The 25,119-nt window shown below is 36.4% G+C and overlaps 1 protein-coding gene across 14 annotated transcripts in view; it reads right to left on the minus strand.

Annotated features, from left to right (window-relative positions):
• The window catches only part of ptprk.L (protein tyrosine phosphatase receptor type K L homeolog), a 291,695-nt gene that overhangs the window by 163,643 nt on the left and 102,933 nt on the right, over nucleotides 1–25,119 (minus strand). For all 14 annotated transcript variants that reach the window (XM_041562919.1, XM_041562917.1, XM_041562920.1 and 11 more), the window contains exons 4-6: nucleotides 17,271–17,352; nucleotides 16,290–16,405; nucleotides 4,900–5,074 (exon numbers count right to left, since the gene is read on the minus strand). In XM_041562919.1, the coding sequence (XP_041418853.1) occupies nucleotides 4,900–5,074; nucleotides 16,290–16,405; nucleotides 17,271–17,352 (373 nt within the window). The remainder of the gene's footprint in view (nucleotides 1–4,899; nucleotides 5,075–16,289; nucleotides 16,406–17,270; nucleotides 17,353–25,119) is intronic.

Consider the following 25,119-nt stretch of genomic DNA (forward strand, 5'->3'; position numbering starts at 1 on the left):
ATGATTAGACTGGAGATGTGCCTAGCATAAGGGTGAATCAGTCATAGGTTCACTGGAGTCTCCTGTGCTTAGAATCAGAAATATTCATATTTAGAAAAAAAGTTAATCATAAAGTCCCAAAAATAACAAGAAAACTAACAAAGAGATAGATCTAAAGGTTATATTATAATACTCAAAAGAAAAAAAATAATTCAAGTACCAAGTTGAGAGCAAGATCTTGTCTTAAACCAATGTTAATATCAAATTATTCTTGGAAAATAACTTCAGTAAAATAAATGTTCTCATTGAACTGCTAAGTCCTTAGTGGGTTTGATGTTGAGGAGCTAACAAAGACAAAATTAATGAGAATGAAATGATATATTTCAACCTCTGCCTGACTTCTCACTTTTTTAATCCAAAAAAAAAAAAAAAAAAAAAGAGAGAAAACAAAGATATAACCTACTGCATTCCCAAATACAGAAGATACAAACTCCATAGCATGTGTACAATTTTAATGAAATATGCATGAGTATATCAGAAGTGATGTACTGGTAAGGGTGAAATGCCAAGGATACATTTAAATAGGAACACTATAAAATTTGTTTTCCACCCCCTTTCTTAGTATGAAGGTATTACTGGCTCAACTAAACCATTATAGGGCTCTTAAATGAATACAATGGTGTTAATATAAAAAAGCTGCACCAGTTCTAGTAAAGTTATTTGTTTGTTTTAAAGCAAGGACCCAGTAAATCCTGCCCACTGATGTGAAGCTATGGTTGCAAACTTATTAAGTTGTATTACATTTTGCTGTATGTTTTAATCTCCTCTGCTGTACTGTTGGTGGCCATAGACGTAGAGCAATTTCACCTGAGGAAGGGGTTGACCCCGAAAGCTTGTGCCAATTCTGCTGAAATAAATGATCTAAAGGCAATGCCGATGTTTCTGGTGTGCTTCCCCCTATGGGATTTCGTCACTAACATACTAGGCATGTGTGCTACAGTTGGCTTTATCAGACATTTGTTATGGTTGGAGTTGACAAATAATGTGGCTGGGCATAAGATCAGGGTCTCTGGATTTAAAATTGAACGCATATCCCAAAGACTACATGGCAATTGGAGAGATAGGTCTATGTTTTTGATTTTTTTTAATGTAGGCATGCAATATACTGTATTTGTATTACTTTATTCATTGTTTTAGCAGTTTAAAGCTGGCCATAGATGTTGAGATTTTTAAAAGATCAGATCCTGATCGTGAGACCACGATCTTCTCAGAACGATCGTACGATCGTACGAATCTACCATCAACTAAAAAGACCAATTTACCAGGAAAACAAAGGGGAGCTGCCTGCTTGGCCCTGCAAACATAGAGAGATTGCACTGGGACCGACAAAGATTTTTTGACCTGGCCGATCAATTTCCCGACAGATGTCGGCCGAAAAATCGTAAGATGTACGATCGTTCGAATACCACTAACCGCACTATAATTTCGAAGGATTGGTCGGGCTTCCCTAAAATCGGTCGTTCGGCAAGAAGAATCGTCGCGTCTATGGGGACCTTAACTTGAGTGTTGCATTCATGTACCTTTCTCATTTATTTGTATATACACTAAATAACATTTTTAGATTTTAAGCACTTTTGAGCAGTAATGGTTATGGTTTGAATTTTTGCAGTCTGTTCAACATATATACCCCATTTACTGTTGGTACTTGGTATCACTACATCTTAACGATAATAATAATGTGTGATGTAGTGGAGCCTGTTTGTGAGAACATATAGACAAACATGTAAAGGCATATTTATCAAGCGTCAAATTTCGAATTCATGCAAGTTTTTTTCATGCGAAAAAAATTGACTTTCTGACAAAATTATTAATAAAATCGAATTATTTAAACTCAAACCAATTAAAACAACCCCAAAACTCAAATCGAATTTGATTCAAACTTGATTCAAGTTTTTTCTATGAAAAAAACTTGAATGTCAGGAAGGCTGCAAAACATTTCCAAATTGATCCCTGGACCTCTCCCATTGACTTAAACAGTAATTTGGCAGGTTTTAGGTGGCGAATAGTTGAATTTGAATTGAAAAAAATTGAGTATGAAAAATCTCAAAAATTTAATTAAAATTTTCAAAAAAGCTTGAATTGAGTTTAGATAACTCCCTAGTCGAATTAGACAGTTTTGAGCATAAAATTTTTTGAAAATGTGAATTCTCAATTTGACCCTTAATAAATCTGCCCCTTACCCTTGGTCATGGCTCAATAAAGTTACAGGGTTAATAACGAACTTATGATTCTTAAGCTTAGTACAAAAATGTTCCTTAAAGGAGAACTAAAGACTAAAAATGAATATGGCTAAAAATGCCATATTTTATATACTGAACTTATTGCATCAGCCTAAAGCTTCAGTTTCATAATAGCATCAATGATACAGGACTTCAAACTTGTCACATGAGGTCACCATCCTGGAAAGTGTCTGCCACACTCGCATGCTTCGTGGGCTCTGAGCAGCTGTTGAGAAGTTAAGCTTAGGGGTTGTTGCAAATTATCCAGCAGAAAATGAGGTTGGCCTGTAATATAAACTGATGCTACAAGGCTGATTATTAATTCTGATGTTGGTTGCACTTGTTTCTGTGCTACAATGCAGTACATTTTCTGTGCTGCCATGCAGGAAATGTCTGTATTAATTACTAATCAGCCTTATATTGTATATATATTTTATGTGTATTTTATATTTTGTGTCTGTCCCTAACCACAGTAACCAGCAGTAGCACAGAGGATGTGCAGTGAATCATCAGAAAAAAAAGATGGGGAGCTACTGGGGCACCTTTGGAGGCACAGATCTTCCCTGCTAAAGGCTTGTGATTACCTTGGGCTGGTATAGAAGCCCAAAACATAATGTACATTTCTACTTCTTTAGTTAAGCTTTAGTTCTCCTTTAAGATGAGAAAAATATCTAAACAAATTAAATGATCTCTGGTTCACAAAATTGGTGCTTATTACAGGCTCTAACAATACTGCTTAGGCATTCACACAGCTTTGTCAAGGATTTTACACAATACGCTGCAAGGTATAAAATAAAAAGAATAGTAGTTTTAGCCCTGCCCTCCCCCCTTGGCAGGCAATGCTCAGATCAATATTTAAGTGTAGCCAGAGAAGGCAGTTTGGTTTAATTTGCTACAGAAAAAATAAACAAACATAAAAATAATAAATAAGCCCTGGGCATGCCCTGTCACTTTGGCTTTAGACAGAAATGCACTAATAAACTCTTGCCCCTGGGTCATCCCTGACATTGGGCAATACGCTGCCAACTCTGATTAATAGCAATTCATATCAGTGGCCCCAAACTTTCTGTTAAAATTACCATCTTTTCTCCGGATGTAGCAGGATGTCAGATTTAAACGTGCCACTAAGATACAGGAGCCGTCACCAGAGTTAATCCTTAGCACAGCATTAACGCTGAAGAAGATGAATTCCCCCACGGGCTTACACAGAAGTATATTTATTTCTATAAACATGAATTATTTATTGGATTATCAAGACTAAAAAATTAATTTGAAACAAAAGCCTTGTAACAATTTGTTGAGCTTATTCCCTTTATCAACAATGTAACACACCACCTTTTACCTCCTCCAAATTAATCAACCAACCATGATATTGAAAATAGTCTGCTTTATGTCAGAACTGTTAAAGGCAGTAACACCAGAATCTGAGACCAAGATCTAAAGTTTGCCTAGTTAAGACTTTCATAAATTTTTCTCCCAACAAATATTTTTTTTATTAGCATTAGATTTTAAACATAACCCCTATTTCATTTACACTTTGCACTGATGCACATAGGTGTTTGGCTTTCAACTGCAACATTATATAAATTTTACATTGTAAGCCTTCTTGTACAACTCACAGTTGAGTTGAATAAAAGACAGAACCCACTTTCTGCTCAGGCAAGGTAAGCTTGGTTGGAGTATCAGGAAGGGTAAATACCACATGGCTGGAGAGGCTTAAGGTAATTTTGTAAAGAAGTTTGCTAGTAATAGTAATGAATAGTAGGATCAATCTCCCATCAATTTTAGCAACATGTTAGTATCACTTTTATGCAGAAAACACATTTTAAATACAAGCTTGTATTGAACATTACATTGCCCCTTTAATACTGTATAATTAAGGGATGAAGCCATGATCTCAATAATTTCATGCAGACTGACCAGCAACTTTCGGAGGAAAAGTTGCAAGGAGTTGTGTTTATAAGGTTTTGCATTTTATGTGTGGCCTCCAGGAGAGAATGTGTTTTGTTTAGTGTGCAGCAGAAGGCCAAATGGAAAGCCCAGTGGTGTAACTAGATATAATTGGGCCCCACAGCAATTTATTTTTTCAGGCCCCCATAATGTCTAGAGATTGACCACTTTTACCAATATTTATTGGAATTGTATATGAATAAGGACCTCACAGGGCCCCCCTGCAGCCACTAGCCGGTAAAGGATGTGATTATCTTAATAGTACCAGAGTGCTTTTCGAATGCAACAGACATCCACTCACCATTGGACAGCAAGTACAGACATATACATAATAGGGAAGTCGTTTTTAAGTCTATCATATGAAATATCTTTGTTGCTTGCTGAGCTCAATGCTAAAATGAAAAATAGTCCATTATATACTAATGAGTGGATATGATTAATACAGCTTAATGCAAAATGTAGGGTTGTCCCCTTTCCTGGAAAAAAAATAAATAATTTTCCTATCTCATTTATCTCAGACCTTTAAATTAACTTTTATATCAAATATCACTTTTACCCCTCAGGGGTGGGGGCAGATTTAAAGTTTCCTTAGAAAGCAAAATAATTTTCATAATGCAGACAACTACAGCATGGCGTTAAATTTGCACAATGTGAACACAACCGGTATAAGCTAAAAATTATTAATTCTTACCCCGGACAATAAGCTGCGCAAAATTAGAGACACCGGATCCTCTCTCGGACTGTGTTACACATCTGTAGAGGTCCTCGTCTGCTTTTGTAACCTCCCGTAACCTAAATGAAGCTGCAAACCTTCTATGGTTGATGTTTTTAGTCTGGGTCACAGGAATATCTTCTCCATTGCGTCGCTGTGAAAAAAAAGTTTATATTTAGTATTATCTCATATAGGGAATACCATTTCCCCTATAAAATATAAGGAAATTATAAGTCACCAGAATTCAATGACCATGGAAAGGCAGGAGGTCAAAGCTTTAATATAGTTCATGGAACTCCAAGGTGACCTTGAATATCCTCATATTTTACAAAAAGGATGCATTATTTTTTATTAGACACAAGATTAAGTGAGCCATGCCAAAGGAGTTACAGATAACCAATTACATTACTAAGCACTGTTTATAAGCATATAATATACAGGATGTTCATGCTCTTGTTTATTATATGTGTTTTAACTAATTTTGAAGATGAACTGTAGGACATGTATAATACAGCAAGCAAGACAGATACATTGCTTACAATTTGAAGGGAGCGCAAAATATTTTGTCTATCGTACACTTTCACTTGGAACAACTTAGCAAATCAAGGGGTGCATTTACTAAAGCGCGGTAAATTTAACTATATGTTCTGCATGTTATCACTGCAAATATTTTTCCACCAAAATATCCGCAATTTACGTTATCGGTAATTTTAGTGAGTTGTGAATTTTCTGGCGACAAATTAAGTTTGCAAATATTTATGCTATAAAAATAGTCTTGTTTTATGGCAGTTATTATGGCAATTTTTACTGTGACATTTATGGCCAGAAATGCATCTTCAAAACTCATAAACGTTATTGACTGATGATTGTACCATCCAATAACATTACCAGCGTAACACAAAACATGTATGCATCATATACACCGATACTTCATCCATCTATTCACAAACCCTTCTGCCAACAGAATCATATGAACAAGAATTCATAGTCAATCTCCTTGCATCATATAAATAAACAGTTTAATGTAGCCAATCACAATGAAACCCCTGCCAATAGGATCACAAAGTTACAGAAATCAAATATATAAAAAATATATACAGCCGCTGCCAATAATACGCCTCTGAGCTGAAACTGCTGCTGTTGCAGCAGATAGAAACAGAAGCCAAAACATCTTGTCAGCAATAGCTACAGATCTCTCTCCTATCAGCAATGGCTAAAGCAAAGATTGATGGGCAAAAAGAGTATGATGTAATATTTCCCGTTTCCTTGCAAATTTTATGACGGAAAAAAAAAAATACCGCCACTATATAGATGCCGGTAAAATTTAGTGAATATTCTGGTGTTAATTTTGTCTTTCGCACATTTCACTCTTTAGTAAACCGGGCAGTAATATGTATATATCATTATTTTCAGCGAATGCGATAACTGGCGAACACATAGTCTTGCACAAGAAAAGTCACAAATTTTATATTTACCGCAGGTTAGTAAACTGGCGAAAACATATCCGCCGATAAATGTGTCTTTATTTTGTGCGCATATTTTTACCGCCCTTTAGTAAATGAACGCCCAAGTCAGCAAATGAATGTTCACTGTAACTTTAATAGTAACGTTTATGAACAAAAAATGCACAAAGAATAAAAATAGTCATATTGTTATGCACAAAGTAATCTGGCTTCTTGCGTCTATTCACAAATCATTCATACATTTTAGCACTGTTGCCAAAATCTATTCTAATCTAGTACTAATTTTTATTTACATCCACCCCCCTCCACATAAAATGGAAAACACCTTTGCTACACTCATTCTGGTGCCAGACATCCTGGGTACTTAAGGAATTTTTGGAATAACAAATATATTCCAACTTCTACTAAAGATAACAACAAATTTCTATTTGCAATTTTATGATCTCATTTCTAGCATCAAGGTATTATGTTGACCTACTAGATAATAATCCTTACATTAATCTTTACATATTCAGTTTACGTATTATTTAACAACTAAGGTTAGAATGTAATGTAATCTCCTGAACTGCCTCCCGCCGGCTAGAATGTAAATCGCCGGCAGGATGGCAAGCGGTGTGCTTCGTATACCGAAGTCGCCCGAAGGTACCTCAGGAGGAAACTTCCTGAGACTTTGGAAAACTAAGAGCTCAGAGTGCCATCCCGGCAGCGATTTACATTTTAGCTGGCGGGAGGCAGTGTGGAAGATTAGTCACCCTGAAGAAGACGCTATTTAACGCCCGGTGACTAAATCCCCCCCCCCCCGAATCTGATCGTGTGTCTCTGCCCTTAGAGCCATCATTTGGGCTACTTTAATAAGGCGAAAGGATCCATTATGCAGAAAGCTCAGAATTATGGGAAGGTAATCTTTCTTAGACTCAATTTAAATTAAATAATTCATTTTAAAACCCGTTTCCATTTTCTCTGTACACTAAACAGTTTCATGTACTTGATCCCAACTAAGATATATTTAATCCTTATTGGTGGGAAAACAATCTCATGGGGTTTATTTAATGTTAAATGATTAAAACAAAACATTTAGATATGAAATTGCAAAAAAAAGAAAAAAGAAAAGTAGTTTTGCTTTTACACAGAGTGATTGTTGGTAAAATTTTCAACATTAGGTCACTTCTCTAACAGAAATGTAGCCTTGCTACCTGATTGTGTATTCCACTGAAGGAAACACTTAAAAATGAGGCTGTCAAAATGTATTACAAATGAGAAATTATTTCCTTGTCACCTGATCCAAGCATTTTATCAGCTGCTGCATAAATCAGGTTGTACCTTGTTTAGCACTGCCAGTGCTTAATCTAAGCTTTGACCCTGAAATATTTGGTAAAGAAACCAAAGAGAAGCCAGTGTAATTCACTCTCCAAGATGTGTTTATTTGAACTGTATACGTGACTCAGTAAAATAAAGCCTGGCTTCTTCCTATTAATTCATGGTGTTTTAAACAAGAACTTCAGTCAGGGACAGGACCAAAAAAATATGGGCTCAGGTGCAGGTATACTTTTTGGGTTTATTTTATTGCAGATCAAAGAAATCAATCCTTGGTATTTCTATTCTCAAATCTGAACAGGCCCCTAAAGGTGGATTTGCACTGGTGCATCTCTAGTATTAATGACCATTTCACTGTGGTTTATTGAAACTGCATTTTGCCCTGCAGGAAGTCTTTTTCATTAAAAAGATATCATAAAAAGGCTTACATTTGTGGATGGCAACAATAAAAGTAGCGTAGAGCTGTAAAGCGCATTTAGGGATGTTATGATCTGTATTTCCTGCACAGAGCAATATATCAGAGGTGCTTCTCCTCCAGTACAGTTTAGGTCTTCCATTTGTGGCTCCCATGGAAACTGAACGTGCCCTGGTGCAGCAAACCCTGCTGATTTCTCAAGGCACACAGCATATATAAGCTAGGAAGCACTTGAAAGTGGAGCTAAAGCTTGCTCTCCAAACCCAGATTACAAATGTCCGGCCATACTTACACATAGCATTAGCTTGGATTCAAACACCTATGATTATACTTTGTACGGCATCTAGTAAGCGACCTCTAAAAATTGCATGTGACAAATATAAACTTTTCTTAATACAGCATTCACGCTGTCTTTGACATCAAACTGATCTGACTAAAAAAATATTGAGGTCTACAGGTACTTATAAAGCACTAATACAAAGTATCCACTCCTTTTAAAGTTTTCATGTTTTGTCGTCATAGAACATTGAATCACATAGGATTAATTCAAGATTTTCAAGTCAAAGTGAAAATAGACCTTATCAAGGAGATTTAAATTAAACACAAAATAACTGACTGCATAAGTATACAACCCCTTCAAGTGATAATTTAATAGATGCACCTATAACAGCATTGAGTCTGTGTGAATAGTTCTCTATTAGACTATGGTCACATGTAGCCTGCTATCAAGGAAAAATGCATTCTCACACAGAAACCATTCTGTGTCAGCACACAGGCCATAGAGTATTTGTTAATGTAGACGCAGGAGCGAGTGGAGGCGAGCTGTTCAGCTGTTTCTCTGCGTGCATGTAAAAAAAAAGGCTGAGAAACAGCTGAACCGCTATGGTTGACTGTAGTCTGAGCACTGCACATCAGGTGGAAATGGGGGGGTGCCCTGTGCTTAGAAAGCAGCATATCTGCTGTCAGGGTCACCAGACCATCGGAACACCGGGAAAAACCAGTGGGCCTTGTTAACCCAGACCCACTCACTGCCTGAGATCCTAGGTGATGTTCCTTGACCTCCCCCACTGGCACTGATTAAGGACGCAAGAAAAATCAAGGTAGGGGGAGGGGTTACAGTTGGGCTGCCCCCGAGACAGAAACCCCAGAGCGTCAGTCCAATGCCGTCTGCAGTCTGTCAGGTGCATGCAATGACAGGAATCGTGTGGGCATAAGTCTGGTGTCTAAGAAAGAAACATACATAAATACAATTGTGATTCAGTGACTTGGAAGTTTGATGGTATTCACCCACCTTACTTGTGCACAGAGGTGCTTGGAGTGTTCTTTTGCAGGTTTTGCAATGATTAGAGTTGCCACTTTTTCTTTTGGCCGGTACCAGACACTTGCATAAGGGCAGGGCCTACAGGAAGTGGAGTTGTGATGTTGCAGGGGCAAACTCATGAAGCAAAGTGCCATAAATTGTCAAAATGGGTCGAGATTTGAAGAGTAGGCAGGGTTTGCCAGAAGAGGAGAGAAGGGACTCGGGGAGACCGGAGAAGGGCCAGGCACTGAACTGTTTAGGATTACAAATCCTAAATAGTTGCAAGAACATTGTACTTGCCACCTAACAGGTGAAATACCAGTTAGGCGGCAACCCTTACCATGAATCCCACCATCCTGATTCACAAAAATTTGGACCTTCTAAATACATGTTTATTTATACAACAATACCATAACACTCCATAACGACACACACATGATCTCAATTTAACAAATTATATAATTGGCTGCACCACTGACAATTTGGGTGTCAAATGAAAGGGTATGCAATCAATTTAAATAATAATGAAAAAAATAATAAAACAGTTATAACTTCCCAAGGGGGTAAATACTTTTTTAGGATATGTATATCTGTATGTAGTCCTTTACAATAGATGTGTGTGCACACATCAAACATACAGATTTCGTTCAAAAGCGGACTCATAGAGGAGGCAAAGAGGGACCAGCTCATCAGAGCTTACAATCTAAAAATGTGAATAAACCTTGGGCATAGTTTTAACATCCACATCTTACAACGGAAACACCAAAACATGAGATGAAGTTTAGCAAATATATGCATATCTATCTATTATTTCTTTTTATTTTTTAAAATAGAACATGTACGGTATGTTGGCTGCCCATCTTTCATAAATAATACTTGCAGTGATTTCTTTATTTCATTGCTGTAATGATGACAGCTCTATTTCATGAACTGAATAGTGGCACTATATTTTGATTGTTATACTATATAACAAGTAGAGCTATCTCTAAAAGTCAATTTGTATCAGTAAAGTGTATTAAGATGGGTTAATAGTTGATCCCATTTAATTAACTCTCGCTAGCTATTGATATGATGGCATTGTCCCTTTAACAAGTTTTTGTGGCATTTAATTATGGTGCACCAGCCTACAGCATATCAGTAATTCCAAACATCACTTTCAATAAAGAACTTTAATTACGTTTAGTTAATATTTTAAAGGACATGATATTAATGCAAAATGCTCTAGGCCTAACAGGGTTATGTATAGGCTTCTTAAACGATTTCAGTAAATGAAAGAATGAAAAATATGATAAAAGGACAGCAGTTGTAAATTATTTAAGTACTGCTAGAAGCACAATACAGAGGAAATGATCGGTCTTAAAGAATGCATTGAATTTGGGAAAGGTGATGCTTATGCTCCTACTCTATGGTCTTTTTAACCAATGACCAGGCATAAAAAGCAAAAATATTTAGGCAACAAACAATTAAATCAATGGTAAATCATAGTTGTTGGCATCCTTCCAGTACTGTTTTCCTCTTGGAATAGAAGGTCATATAAGAACTGCTCAACATTTATAAGTCTATGCATCGTTCTCCCCCAAGATATAAAGAAATGACTGAGAATTATCAACACACTATGGATTTTTTCTTCTTGTGAAGTGTAAATAGCACAGCCTCCTGTCCTGTCCTCCTCAGACAGCTCTTGACAGCATTTCCACATTAAGATGAAAGCATCACTGATATTTTGGAATTCAGTGCTACATTCCACTAATTAACTATGTCTACATGACTTTGTAGCTAGTGTAATGTAGTGCTGCATCCCGTCATAGGAACAGATTCCTTTTTATTTCCTCAGTGCAATCTATATTACATTTTATACTTCATCCTCTCCACTTGTAGTCAATGCTGAAGGCTCCCCTGCTTCTCCATGTTCTCAAAATAGAGAAATATGGTCAACACAGTCACCTGCCGCTTCAGTCTTGGTGCAACTCTTGGAGCACAAGCAGATAATATAAGGATGTAAAATTGCACATCTCGCCTTTATTTAGGCAAGAAATGTGAATACTTGCACTAAACTTGTAGCTCTCTAAGCTTCCAATTAGATATAACAATGCAGTAAAAGTATTGTTATATTGCAGCTCCCTTTCTTACCGTGTTTATGTATAAGGGTAACTTGCTGTAACATACTTAGTACTGGGGGTTTCCGGATAACGTGTCTTTCCATAATTTTGATCTCCATACCTTGTGTCTGCTAAAAATCATTTAAACATTAATTAAACCCAAATAGGATTGTTTTTCCTCCAATAAGGATTAATTATATCTTAGTTGAGATCAAGGTACTGTTTTATTATTACAGAGAAAAAGGAACATTTTTAAAATTTTAATTATTTGATTATAATGGAGTTGGCCTTCCCGTAATTTGGAACTTTCTGTATAACAGGTTTCCAGATAACATACCTGTGCATAATGCCTCCTTACTAAGTTTTACTTCAAAGCATATACTTATAACCCACATCTGTTGAGATTAAAGAGTGGTTTAAGGTCACATTTGCACTATACAGGACAGTGCACATTATTACACTTGAATATTCTTCTCTCACAATCTCCAGTTCCTGGAGATCTTCCAGCATTTGTTTCAAATTCTGTTTCCAAGAAATAATACTTTATTCTAGGTACAAAGTTATTAAAATTAATTCTCAATTAATTAAAACATTTTTTTAAGCTCATCACATTTCATGTTCAAAGAATAGCACAAGTTGTATATAACTTGTAGGAATAATTGTTGAATATATAAATTATATTCTCCTTACCATGTATAATCAAGACATCTTATTGTGCTGGTGACACAACTAGGTCATGCTTCTACTCCCACCCTTCTAAATCTTTTTTAAGGTTATATGATCTTAAAAGTGGCAAGAAGTATTAAGACGGTAAAATATACAATTTAATAACATATAAAGGTGATGGTGGTGGAGAGGGAGGTTCTATGGATTTCTAATAAGCATTGATTTTTTCTTCTTCTTCTTGTCTGGTGTATTTTGAAGTTATTAATCAGATTTTGCATTTAAGAATGTCTGTTTCTCTCAGTGCTGTGCTGTAAAGCCTGTCAACACTTCATCCCAGTTTTATATCAGTAAAAGCAAAAAATGCCAGCTTGTCACATGTGATTAGCAGTCTGAATAGGTGGAAAATATACAAGATTTGTAATATTTTTTTTTTGACCTGTCTTTGCAATTCCATCCAGTACCATAGGTTTCATTTTGCTTTTTAACTGCTTAGCCATTCTGATTATTTTAATATAATGTAGTGCAATAAGAGGACATGCAGGAAGGTTGAATTAAAAATGGAATTTAAATCTTCTGGTACAATGTATAGCACTCCAACTGTCCCAACGTTTCCTAATTTTAAAAGCTTGTAAATTATTCTGTAATTTGCTTTATCGCATAAACACAATGATGTCAAGATGAGAAGTTGAAAGTTTGCACATATTTTTAACCAGGTGCTAAAAAAATACAAAACAAAAACACACAGGGAATCTATTATATTAATACAAAATATATAACAAAGAAGACCTTAACAACAACCAGGACAGGATATTTATATTACTACAGCTGAAATCTGCTGGTAAAATGAACATTGCTCAAATTGTTGCTAGAATTTTTCCCAATTTTAAACCCTTTAGAAGGCACGTATAATACAGGTATGGGATCCATTATCTGGAAACCCATTATCCATTAACCTCCGCCTCCCATAGATTTCATTTTATACAAATTTTTAAGAATGATTTCCCTTTTTCTCTGTAATTTTAAAACAATACCTTGAATATGCAAATTAGGGGTGGGGATGGAAATTGTGTGACTTTTTGCCACAAAACAAGGAAGTAAAAAATGTTTTCCCCTTCCCACCCCTAATTTGCATATACAAATTCGGATTCGGTTCGGTATTCGACCGAATCTTTCAGGATTCGGTTGAATACAATATAGTGGATTTGGTGCATCCCTACTATTGGATTTATTTAATATTTAAAAGATTTTCTAGTAGACAAAGTATGAAGATCAAAAATACAGAAGTTCCATTATCAGGAAACTCCAGGTCCCAAGCATTCTGCATAACAGGTCCCATACCTGGTACGTATGATTTGAGGGTGTTTGGACACAAATATTTCCTAATTATAGGCTCCTAACATGAAATAAAAATTGTGGCAACAGCACAAAGTATCTGTATTCTACAGTTTTAGATGTTGCGTTTATCAGCCTGGTCAGACATAGGAATCAAGTTCCGTTAGGACATCACATATTGAGTGTACACTACCTGTATAGTTTTTTCCAATCTGTAAATAAAAGTGTTGCTGTCCTTTAATTGAAAAGAAACATTACGATTTTTGAAGGGTTTACAAGGGTGGATATTTTAATTACTTATACCACCTTGTGAATTTAGATGATTTACACGTCAATAGCTTATTATGAAGCCAATCATACTTATTGTTCTACTATTGCTCTGTCCTAGATTTCATAACACACAAAGCTGTTGGAATGGCAAAGTTCCTCCTCTAGTACCTTTGTGAAATTACTGATAATATTAATAAGATATGGAATTAAATCAACACATACAGTAAGACTGAAATATAGTGTTCTGTAATGGATTTAACAAGCTATACAGGAAGTCCTTTAGTACGGTGGGGAAATAGACCCAGTCAAGCTGCAGTTCTTTCTGTAAAGGAAGTAAACCCTAAATTTTCTTAGGGTTCATCTCCCCAACCAAACAGCATCATTTGTACTGCAAAAAAAAACCCTCTGTTTGTCAGCACAACCAAATTTTCATAAAACAAATAGAAGCCGATAGGCAAGGCTGGGGCATGCTAAATTAGATGGTGCATGTAAAAATGTCATGTAGCAATCAGCATGGATTTATGAGCTCTGCCCTGTTTCTACTTAGGAGTAAAGAAGTATATGCAGTATTTTCATTGGTTGAAGTGGACCTTTTAAACAAGTAATGTAGTTAGAGCAGCACAACCAACTACAGTCAAAAATGTTAATCCTTCATATTAAACTTTCTTTGATACTGTTTAGGCTGTTTGTCTATAACTAGTGTGTGTCCACCCACATTAATTGTGAGAACCTTATGCAATTCACAGCTGTCAAAATAAATATGTATTCCAGCTTGTTCCTTTGGCAGCCAGAGATTTCTTGTGTATTGAACAATCACATTTTTAATCATCCACTGGGAATCCCTCTGCTTTACAAACATATAGTAGAGTGCTCCTGCACAGCTTTTAGATATATATGATATGATGCAGGCACATTAAGGCAGGCATTAGAGGAGGAATGCACAACTTGCTGCAGTGTTAGCGAGAACTATGCATTATAGATGGTACTCTAGGAATCTTTTTCAAAGGCAATACCGTATGTAGTATGCTACACTGTAGTGCCATCATTTTGGAATTGGATGTCCAATAGATAAACAGGAAAAGAAATCAGCACAGCTACTGAAGAAGTTCCTGTGTTCTCCGTTACTATATTTGATGATTAAAAGCACATTTAGAGGGTGGGGGGGCTGTAATTCTACCACACTTATTTGTTATTTATCAATTTTCACTGAACAGCCTTAATTTCCATATATTTGGCTGGTTGCCAACCATGCACACAATAAACAGTTGGTTATACTAGGAACTGAAAGTCTTTTGTATAGCTTTTCCCAGGCTTGTATTTATGCTAACTGAAGAGGCAGCATAGCACTTTTACCACAGTCTATAAGTTGCTATTAAAGGAGAAGGAAACCCCCTGGGCGCAAAACCCCTCCCACACTCCCCTGTGTTGCCCCCCCTCCCTCCTCCCCTGGCCTACCTGTCCCCCTGGGTCAAATGCCCCTAACTTGTTACTCACCCCTCTGCGCAGGTCCTGTCCACGGAGTTCACAGTCGCCATCTTCTCCCAAGCGTGTCTTCTTCCTGCTTTGACCGGCGTCTTCTGGCGTATGCGCAGAAGGAAAAATTACCGGTACGGATCTACTGCGCATGCACCGAATGTCACGAAGTTTTCCGACACTTGGTGACATTTGGCGCATGCTCAGTAGATCCGTACCGTTAACTGTTCCTACCGCGCATGCGACAGAAGACGCCGGTCAAAGCAGGAAGAAGACGCGCGTGGGAGAAGATGGCGACTGTGAACTCAGTGGACAGGACCTGCGCAGAGGGGTGAGTAACAAGTTAGGGGCATTTGCCCAGGGGGACAGGTAGGCCAGGGGGGAGGAGGGAGGGGGGGGCAACACAGGAGAGGGAGGGAGGGGTTTTGTGTCCAGGGGGTTTCCTTCTCCTTTAATGCCATAACTGCAGTCCTTTGCTTTTGTTTTCTAACTTGCAGGTGACTGTAGAAATCTAATTGCTGACCGGTTGCTATGAGCAACTTCACCAGTGATCTTTTCCATATACATTTTTGCACAGCATGATAAATAGGCCCCTTGGTTAGGAATGCTGCAGACTCTTTTCCTGAGCAAGACTACTTAGTTCCTTGAGAAATTATGTCCACTGCAAGTCACTTATAAAACAATTGACCCACTACTCCACTTTCAAACACATCTATGTGAGCACTCCTACAAGATTGTCTTCCCTGCAAAAGCCAGCACCAAAGCTTAATGTCACAAGGCCACCGATGGCAAGCTAGTAACTGATGCAGCCTAGCCTGGGCAGTTTATCTGTTACACAAGTCACACTCTGCTTTCTGACTCATCAAGGTGACTTGTTGAAAAGACGCATCCTATTGGATATTTGCAAGAGACTGCATATATTACTTGTGTTCTTTAAATTGGTGCCTTTCTTGTTTTTGATTGCATCTGCAGAATTAATCTGCATAACAAAATTTAAAAATAAGAAATACTTCCAGCTGAGTAGCACAAGATCTTACCTGAAGCCATAGTTTGTTGTTCACAGCATCTCTCCCAGTAGCAATACACTGAAACGTGGCATTCTGACCAGCATTAACCTCAACATCCCCAAGCCTCAGGAAGTGAGGGGATTTATCTATAAAAGGGAGAGTAAACAATTTTGTATAAATCAGAATATGATTTCATAATAGGTGATGTGAACCAGCCAAAAAGAAGACAGGCATCTATTAGAGACATATTTAGAGCACAGCTTTTCACTGCCTGGTTACGTTGGGGTAGTGCAGAACCCATATCATAATTTGCAGCATTTCTACACTACTACCTCCAATGTTTACCAAAATGTATGTATATGTATGTAGCAGTTACATGTCATACTCTTGAGATCAGAAAATAATGCATATTGAAAATGTTACCTTGGGTTTCCATAATGAACTAGATTTGCCATGTTATATAGGACCCCTTATTCTGAAACCTGTTATCCAAAAAACCTCAAAATATAGGAGGGTTATCGCCCATAGAGTCCATTTCAAGGAACATTTTCAAAATTCTAAAATTACTCCCTTGATCCTAATTAATTTAGCATAAATCCTTGCTACCATATTGAGTTTGTTTAATGTTTAAATGTTTTTTTTTTAGTAGACTTAAGGTTATCCAGAAAATCCCCAAGTCCCAAATATTCTGGATAACAGATTTCATACCTAATGTATGTCTATCCGTGCTGCCCTAGCTGAAACGAGCTGTTGAAAGTGGTATCAAATAATGGGTTTTGCTTTTAATTAAGGATTAGCACTTATTTTCTAAGATCCTGCTCACCTTCAAACAGTTGAGATCAGATGTAATTAATGCAGAAACAGCATCATTTTTGCCATGAAACAGTGTACAACAAAGCTTCTATGCACCATAGCTCTAGGAATGTTATTTTACAGGAGTGTAGAAAGGAGTCATTCTGTACATGCTGAAACATGGCTTTGTTGGTAAAGGATTGCTTAAATCAGCCTTACCACAAGGATAGCTTAGAACTTGGATGTCATCAATTGCGATGTATCCTCCCCTTCCACCAGAGGCTTCAGCTTCAAAGATTACCTGTCAGAAGAACAGGGGGGAAAGGAAATGTTGTTAGGAACATTTCAATCAGAAGCATTCCCAGGCATCCATCAGAGAAAAACTCATGTCCTGCCCCCCTAGGAATTTCTTACCGTCTTCACATTTCACACAATTCCTCCGTAAATATATCTTAACAAATTAATATACTGGAGATTAGTCTAAGAATGAATTTTCTTATACAATATCCAATATCTGGATTAAAGTAGAAAAGGTTTGACAGAACAGAGGTCAAAGTATTTTAGTCTTAGAGAGTATGTAGCATACATTATTGTGTACATATATTTTATCACTGGGTATTTACATTTACAGAAGAAGAATGGTGTTAAAAACTCTGGAGGGACATCAGTCTGATACGACCCCTGCAGTGATGGCAGGTTGGATGCACTAAGAGCTCCATTCCTACACATGGAATCATAAAGCACACAATGCAATGCTACATAAGTGAAAAGGCTGGTTGCGGCAAAGAGCATTAAAAACAAATTTCCCTATAGTATGAATTGTGCCGACACTTTGGTCTTAGCTTTATCTGATAAATAAGAGAAGATGATGGTATTTTACCTGTACCAAGTAAAAGTACATAGAGAAATATAATTTGTGCATATGCCAATACATTGTGGTTTTGGGTGTCAGATAGTGTGGCTATGTGTTCATCTGTACATCTGAAAATCCTTTACATATGATATTACTATCTATTTGTGATTACATAGATAGTTAAAGCAACAACTCTTACAGTAAAGTTCTCCCTTAACTCTTTTAAGGCTAGGGACAGATGACTGCCGAGGTCTACTTGCGTTTCTTCGCAGGCTCACCTCCTGCTATGCCTGCATCCAGAAGCATTGTTTCTGCTCGGGTACAGGCAGAAGCTGCAGATTTCTGCTCCATTTTGCCAAGCCTTAAGAATAAAAGGGGGCAGCGGAGAATCCACAATTATCTCCATCATCTGGCCCTAGCCTATGTGGTGAAAGGCGAAATGTACCAATTTTATTTTTTGCAAAGAAGTGACCTGTTAGCTAGCAAGGGTAGCGCTATATAAATAAATATGTAAATGGTACAGGTGTAGGACCTGTTTTCCAGAATGTTTTCCAAAATTTGGATTATTTAGATAAAATGGAGTCTACAGGACATGGCTTTCCTGTAATTCGGAGCTTTCTGGATAACAGATCTCATACCTGTAGTATAAAGAGGAACCACGGTAACTTCAGTACTTTAACAGCACATTCTGCTTCCAAATGGTGACAATTTTCATTATGTGAATAGTTTCATTTTATCAAATCCCACCAAATGTTATTTTACATGAACAATTAAGCCTGATACATTTTAAACATTGTATCCAAAGGGTGTGAGGGTCTCCAAAAATAAAGAAACAGATGTAAAAAGTAGAAAAATTTATTAGGACATGAAGACCTAACGCATTTCGTGCCTATAGGGGCACTTACTCATAGGCTAAATGACACACCCCTGTACATCTGTTATATAGGGGCTGTGAACAATCACAAAGATTACAAACACATGTTACCACTTCACACAATAAGTGAAGTTCCACCTAGTGGTGAGAGCATAAAATGTTACATACATATCCTACACAAAAAAAAGGATACACCTCAAAAGTTAAAACAAAAATAAACAAAAGAAAAATTATATATATAAATGAAAAATAATTACAAATAATTACTTTCATTTGTTTATTTTTGTTTAACTTTTGAGGTGTATCCTTTTTTTGTGTAGGATATGTATGTAACATTTTATGCTCTCACCACTAGGTGGAACTTCACTTATTGTGTGAAGTGGTAACATGTGTTTGTAATCTTTGTGATTGGTCACAGCCCCTATATAACAGATGTACAGGGGTGTGTCATTTAGCCTATGAGTAAGTGCCCCTATAGGCACGAAACGCGTTAGGTCTTCATGTCCTAATAAATTTTTCTACTTTTTACATCTGTTTCTTTATTTTTGGAGACCCTCACATCCTTTGGATACAATGTTTTTGGTTTCTGCACCTTGGGACTGAGGTGAACTGTGAGTGTTTTTCTCCTTATTATTTCTTCTATTATACATTGTTGTATCTTTACTTATTTAATATTCATTTTGTTGAGTGTTACCATAGATACTTTTTTGTGGCAGTAGCACAAACCAAAGTATTTTCAGTTTTTTTCCCTAATATTCTGGTATATGGTATTTTGTAAGAAACTAGAAAAGACACAAGAAATCCTGACACACAGTGTTCTGCCATGCACAGCACAGATGGATGTGGAAGCCAGCTAGAGCAAATGCTTCCAGCTAACCGAGCAATGTATAACCTTCTCATCTTGCCGACAGATTTTTAAGTTGTTTCCCTATGAAAGCCACACCAGTCTCATAAATGTGATGTGACAGTCATTTATCGATGCAGCAATCAGCAAATTGATGCATCATGTTAACATCTTCCAAAACATTTCTGCTACTGATACTCGTACAAAAATCGTTTTCATTTATGCCATTACATTTGCAGGGTTGCAGCTGTTATTTTTTTTTCTATTGGCTGTTTTCAATGTAAAACATATCAGGATATCGGATGAAGCAATCTCAGCTTGTACTATGTTATTTAAGGAATCAAATTTCAGTTGTAGATATTACTCAATCAGCTTTTACTAATCATGGGGTAAGGCACACAAGTGAGTGGCAGGAGAGCCTAGCAAGCATCAACATCTGCAAATTAATCTTTCTGAAAATACTCACACAGTACCAGAAGGATGTGCCCACATTAGTAGAGAATTAAGCCTATATGCGTGCTCTCATGTTGTATATGAAGCTGCTAGAACATTGCAAGGTACTGCCCAGCTGTCCTGCTCAGTTTAAAGGGGTCATCTACCTATAAGTTTATTTTTAGTATGTTGAAGAATGGCCAATTCTTAACAACTTTCAAATTGATCTTTATTATTTATTTTTTGTATAGTTTTTTAAATCTTTGCTTTTTTCCAGCTTGCAATCACGGACCCAATATAAAAGACCAAATGCTCTATAAGGCTACATGTTTAATGTTATTACAAATTAGCAACCATGTTGCTGAAACTGCAAAATTGGAGAGGTGCTGAATTAGAAGCAAAAGAACTTAAAAAACACAAATAATAAAAAATCAAAACCAATTGCAAATTGTCTCAGAATATCACTCTCCACATCACACTAAAAGTTAACTCGAAAGTGGACAACCCCTCTCAGAAGAAACAGGAGCCTGTGGCTACTACCACAGTTCATGCACAATTTTAATATCCAGTTCTATTTTACTAGGCTCATATATGTAGATAGAGCTATGTAAGTCAGGTTTGTGGGTATTCATTTAGCAAAACAACGCAAGGCATTTTCCAGCCTGCACAGATCATACTAGCCTAATACGGTACCTGAGAAAGTCTTGTGGGCCCCTCTACAGCATCTCTTATATTTCCATCTTAAATCATGTAATGCAAATCCAATTCAGTACATTGAAATCTACTTTTTGTTGGAGAAGGCCCAGGTTGTTAGATACTCGCATATTTTCCATATTATTAATTCCTTAAAACTTACTTATATACAAGACATTTTATACTACTTTTTCAGAATTTGAGTTAGAAAGATTACATATTTCTGAACAGAGTCCAGACATGTCTCTCTTCTTGATTTCCCATGTGTTCCTGCACAGTAGTTAAAAAAAGCACATTTGCAAATTGTCCTGCCATTCAATTTACACATTTTAGAAGTGTGTTTCTGATACAAATTGCTTCAGCAGTATTAAAATTAAACTGGCAAATTCAATGTATCCCTGTATACAAACACACAGCATTTGTACAAATTTGTAACAAAACTGAACAAAATATAAACTAAGTCTTAAATAATTTCAATATCTGGCAAAGTGCTTAGTTTCTGTGAACATTTTTAGATCACCTTAAATTAAAAAGTTATTACATTTGTATGCTGCAAATGGTTTTATTCTGATAATTCGTTTTCATATCTATTTTTTCTGGTTAATTATTTACATTTTTTAAACCTGTATGAGGCTTGCAAGTTTTTCATTTGGACTGCTGGATCTGGGTGCTATGGTCATATTATAAGTAATTTATAAGTGAACTTTCTTATAAAACTTTGTAAGAACAGCAACATTTACAAGTAAAAAAAAAAAAAATCTTTGGGTGTAACAATTCTTTTATGGAGAAAGCCATAATCCAAAAAGCTCTGTCTATTAACCAAACAAGTCACAAGTCTGCATTGTGGACTGACTGTAACTTAACAGTCCCTAGCTTCACTGACATCAATCCATTTAAACAATTCTTTGCAGCCTTGAGGCATAATATAATGCATTATGTAAAGATCCAATATTTGGAACATTCCAGGTCTCAAGTATTCCAGATATTAGATCTTTTACACAAAGTTGTCCCAATATTTTTGTATTCCCCCAATATGCCACAGGCAACCATAATCACATACATTTTCCAATCAGATTCCTAAGACAGTGCTTTTTTTTAAAGCAACACTAGAATGATTTCCCCAAATATCACCGCTACCACATTCACTGGTTTTTATATTACTATTGAGATATAATTTCTCCTGGCACTTGTCCTCACAATAACTTTGATAATTACCCCTAAAAGTAATTGGCATTCGTTTCAATAAAAACACCGGTATGGGATCCTTATAACAAGTATAACACAAGCACGAGCCCTTACCATCACATGGAACATTGGTATAGAACTTTGGCATTTGGATTAAAAGGTCTCACGGGCATTCTCATATCACTATTGGTATTAGGTTAATAACAACACACATACCCCACTCACAATATTATCACAATAGGGAAGGGAAAATTTGGTAAACGGATGGATTTTACAATTTTAGATCCACTTTGGGTAGTTTTATCACTTACTAGTACCTCCTTATGTATTGGATTTTAAAGTGTGGTTTTAAATGTCTATTCCTAGACTACTGGTTACAGGGAATTTCTCTTTTTTTTTTACTTAGTAAACTATTAATGTTAAATGTGTAAATTGTAATTCGTAATTTATAATGTGTAATACGAAAATCAATAAAAATTTAAATAATAAAAAAAAAAAAAAAAAAGAAAAAAAGATTCCTAAGACAAAGTAATAATTATTCAAAATTTGCATAGACCCTACAGGACTTCTTATGGAAACCTATATTAAACATGCATAAAAGATTTTATATTTAAAACATTTATATTAACAGAGCAACTTCTACTGTTACTGTTCTACTGTTTGAATACAGAATAAAAAGTATGGATTTTGTGAATAACCCACAAAAACAATCAGACAGAGTATAACAAAAAAACAGAGCCTTAGACTGCTTTTGGCTGATCTCAGCAATCTCAAATGGAAGAAAAACATTTTTTCTTTACCATATTACTGGGAAGTGCACTAATTTCCCACACAAACTCGCATATTTCTAGGATGCCAATTATTCCATCTCGAAATATTCATAACGGAATCTGAACCCTCATCAATTTTAGTTATTAAGAAAGTGTTTCCATATCTTAAAGTATTATACAACCAAGGCAATTTATTTTCTGTACAAAGTAGCATTACATCTGAGCTTGCTTTAAAATAAATGAGCAATCCTGTCAGGGCAAAACAGATCTTATTTCACTTTGTGTTTCTTGAATCATTTACAGAAATAGTTATAGGAGTATTTAAAAAGAAACTGTTGAGCAAGGGAAAATTACACGCATCAATATATTGTCCTTTGTTTTATTAATATAAAACACATGCAATCATAGCATTTTTCACTTATGATCCTGGCTTTCCATTGTCAGTCAAAGAGATAATAAAGTAGACTCCCAAAAGCTTGCAATTTCACAAGGCCCCCAATTAGCATACCAGGAACTACCAGAAAAGGAGCCAACCTGTACAACAGCCTTATGCAGTTCGAAAATTGCTAAGAACATTTTTATAAAAATAAGTGGAGTTGGCCATGCAATAAGCATGCACAGCATTCACAGGTTTCACAAGGACCAACAATTTTATCCCCATGGAACTGCAATGAAAGAAAAAGCAAACCAATTTCCAGCAGGGCTATGGTGTTGGTACAAAAATAGATGTCTGCTTTTGGGAACATACCAAAGAACTACTGGTTAAGAAGCTGACACACTACCCTATTGGCCATTCAAGCCTGTCACTGCCAACATGAAAGAGGATACTGTTCAAGTTTGGGTCTAAACCTATAACTAAGCCTATGTCAATATGGCTTTTTATTTTATTATAGAAACTACAAACATTCCTTAAACCTAAAGTTGAAACAAAAGACAAAAAAATGAAAACAATGACGTTATAATAGCTAAACTGGACTTCACACTAGTGAAAATTATGCACTGGGTTTTAATCTTACAGTAAAGAAGTACTTTGTTATGACTATTATCTGCGAAATATGACGTGTTTTTATTTTTCATTACAGTTTAAATTTATTAGTCGGAGCCAGTACATTTTTTGCTGACTGCAGGTACCCAAAATTGCTTCTCAACTCCAACCCCGCAGCTCTGATTTGAAGTCATTTGGTTCAGAATGCAGACTAGAAAGAGTGTTTCCCTTTAATTGTTCATATTGCATACATATTGAAAGCAACTATATAATCTGAATGAAAGTTGCATCAGCATCAATGTGCACTCATGTGTCTGTAGAAAGTTGCAAGAGGGTGTGCTAAATGCAGACGTGAGCAAGGTTTTACTATCATTTCAAAATGTTAACCCTTAAGTGTCCTTTGATGTCAAAAGGTAAATGGAAGACTGGAAAGGTAACGGTGAAACCTACTGCACATAAGCTATTTTGTAGTGGAACCTATCACAGTTAAAACTGAAGAAATTAAATTCGATTTTTATGACCCTTTTATGTAAAAATAAATAAATAAATATTGATTTCAACAGCCATTGGCAACTTGTGCAGAAATAGGATGTAGAGATTGATTTTAGCTTAACATTTCCAATACGGCGTAAACATTTATAGTGAATAAAGACACTAAAACGAAAGCACCCTATTTGCACATTTCTGTTACGGTCTCCATTTTTATATTTTACACTATAATGTGCAATTTCTGCATTCTCTCTATTTTTAGCAATTTAAAATGCAACAGGCAAAATAGCGGACCACCTTATTCGACACTGCTAGGGAGCAGGATTTCTGAACTAATTCACTTTAAACAGGGGACCTGGGAGATTGGGTTTATTAACTAGTGTGAACATGTCAGATACTATCACCACAACCCTGTGCCTTGGCGTCTCCATTCTGCATCAAGAAGAAATTAAACTGTAGCAATAAATGTACAAGGAAACTGAACGTCACTGCAGGTTGCCAATCTGTTAATCTTACCATAAAAGGGAGGATTTAAAATACCAATTCGGCCCCTCAGACCATGGGGCAAATTCACTAAAGCACGAAGCGGCTAACGCTATTGCAAATTCGCCAGCGTGACGTAATTTCATTACTTCGCCGATTTACTAACAGGAGCTGGCGTAAATTTGCTAGCGAAGTGGACCTACTCTAGCGCTACTTCGCACCCTTACGCCAGGCGAAGTTGCTCTATGGCGAATGGGACGTAACTACGCTAATTCACTAACTTGCGCATTTTACTGAATGTTACCTCTTGCGCCAGACTTGCCTTCGCCACCTCAGACCAGGCGAAGTGCAATAGAGTAGATAGGGATTGCTTCAAAAAAGTTGAAATTTTTCTAAGTCCCAAAAATCGCTGGCGTCTTTTCCTTTTTTAAGGGTGATAGGCTGAAAAAGATTGTAAATC

The sequence above is a fragment of the Xenopus laevis genome, chromosome 5L (genome assembly GCF_017654675.1).
Source record: "Xenopus laevis strain J_2021 chromosome 5L, Xenopus_laevis_v10.1, whole genome shotgun sequence".
NCBI lineage: Eukaryota > Metazoa > Chordata > Amphibia > Anura > Pipidae > Xenopus > Xenopus laevis.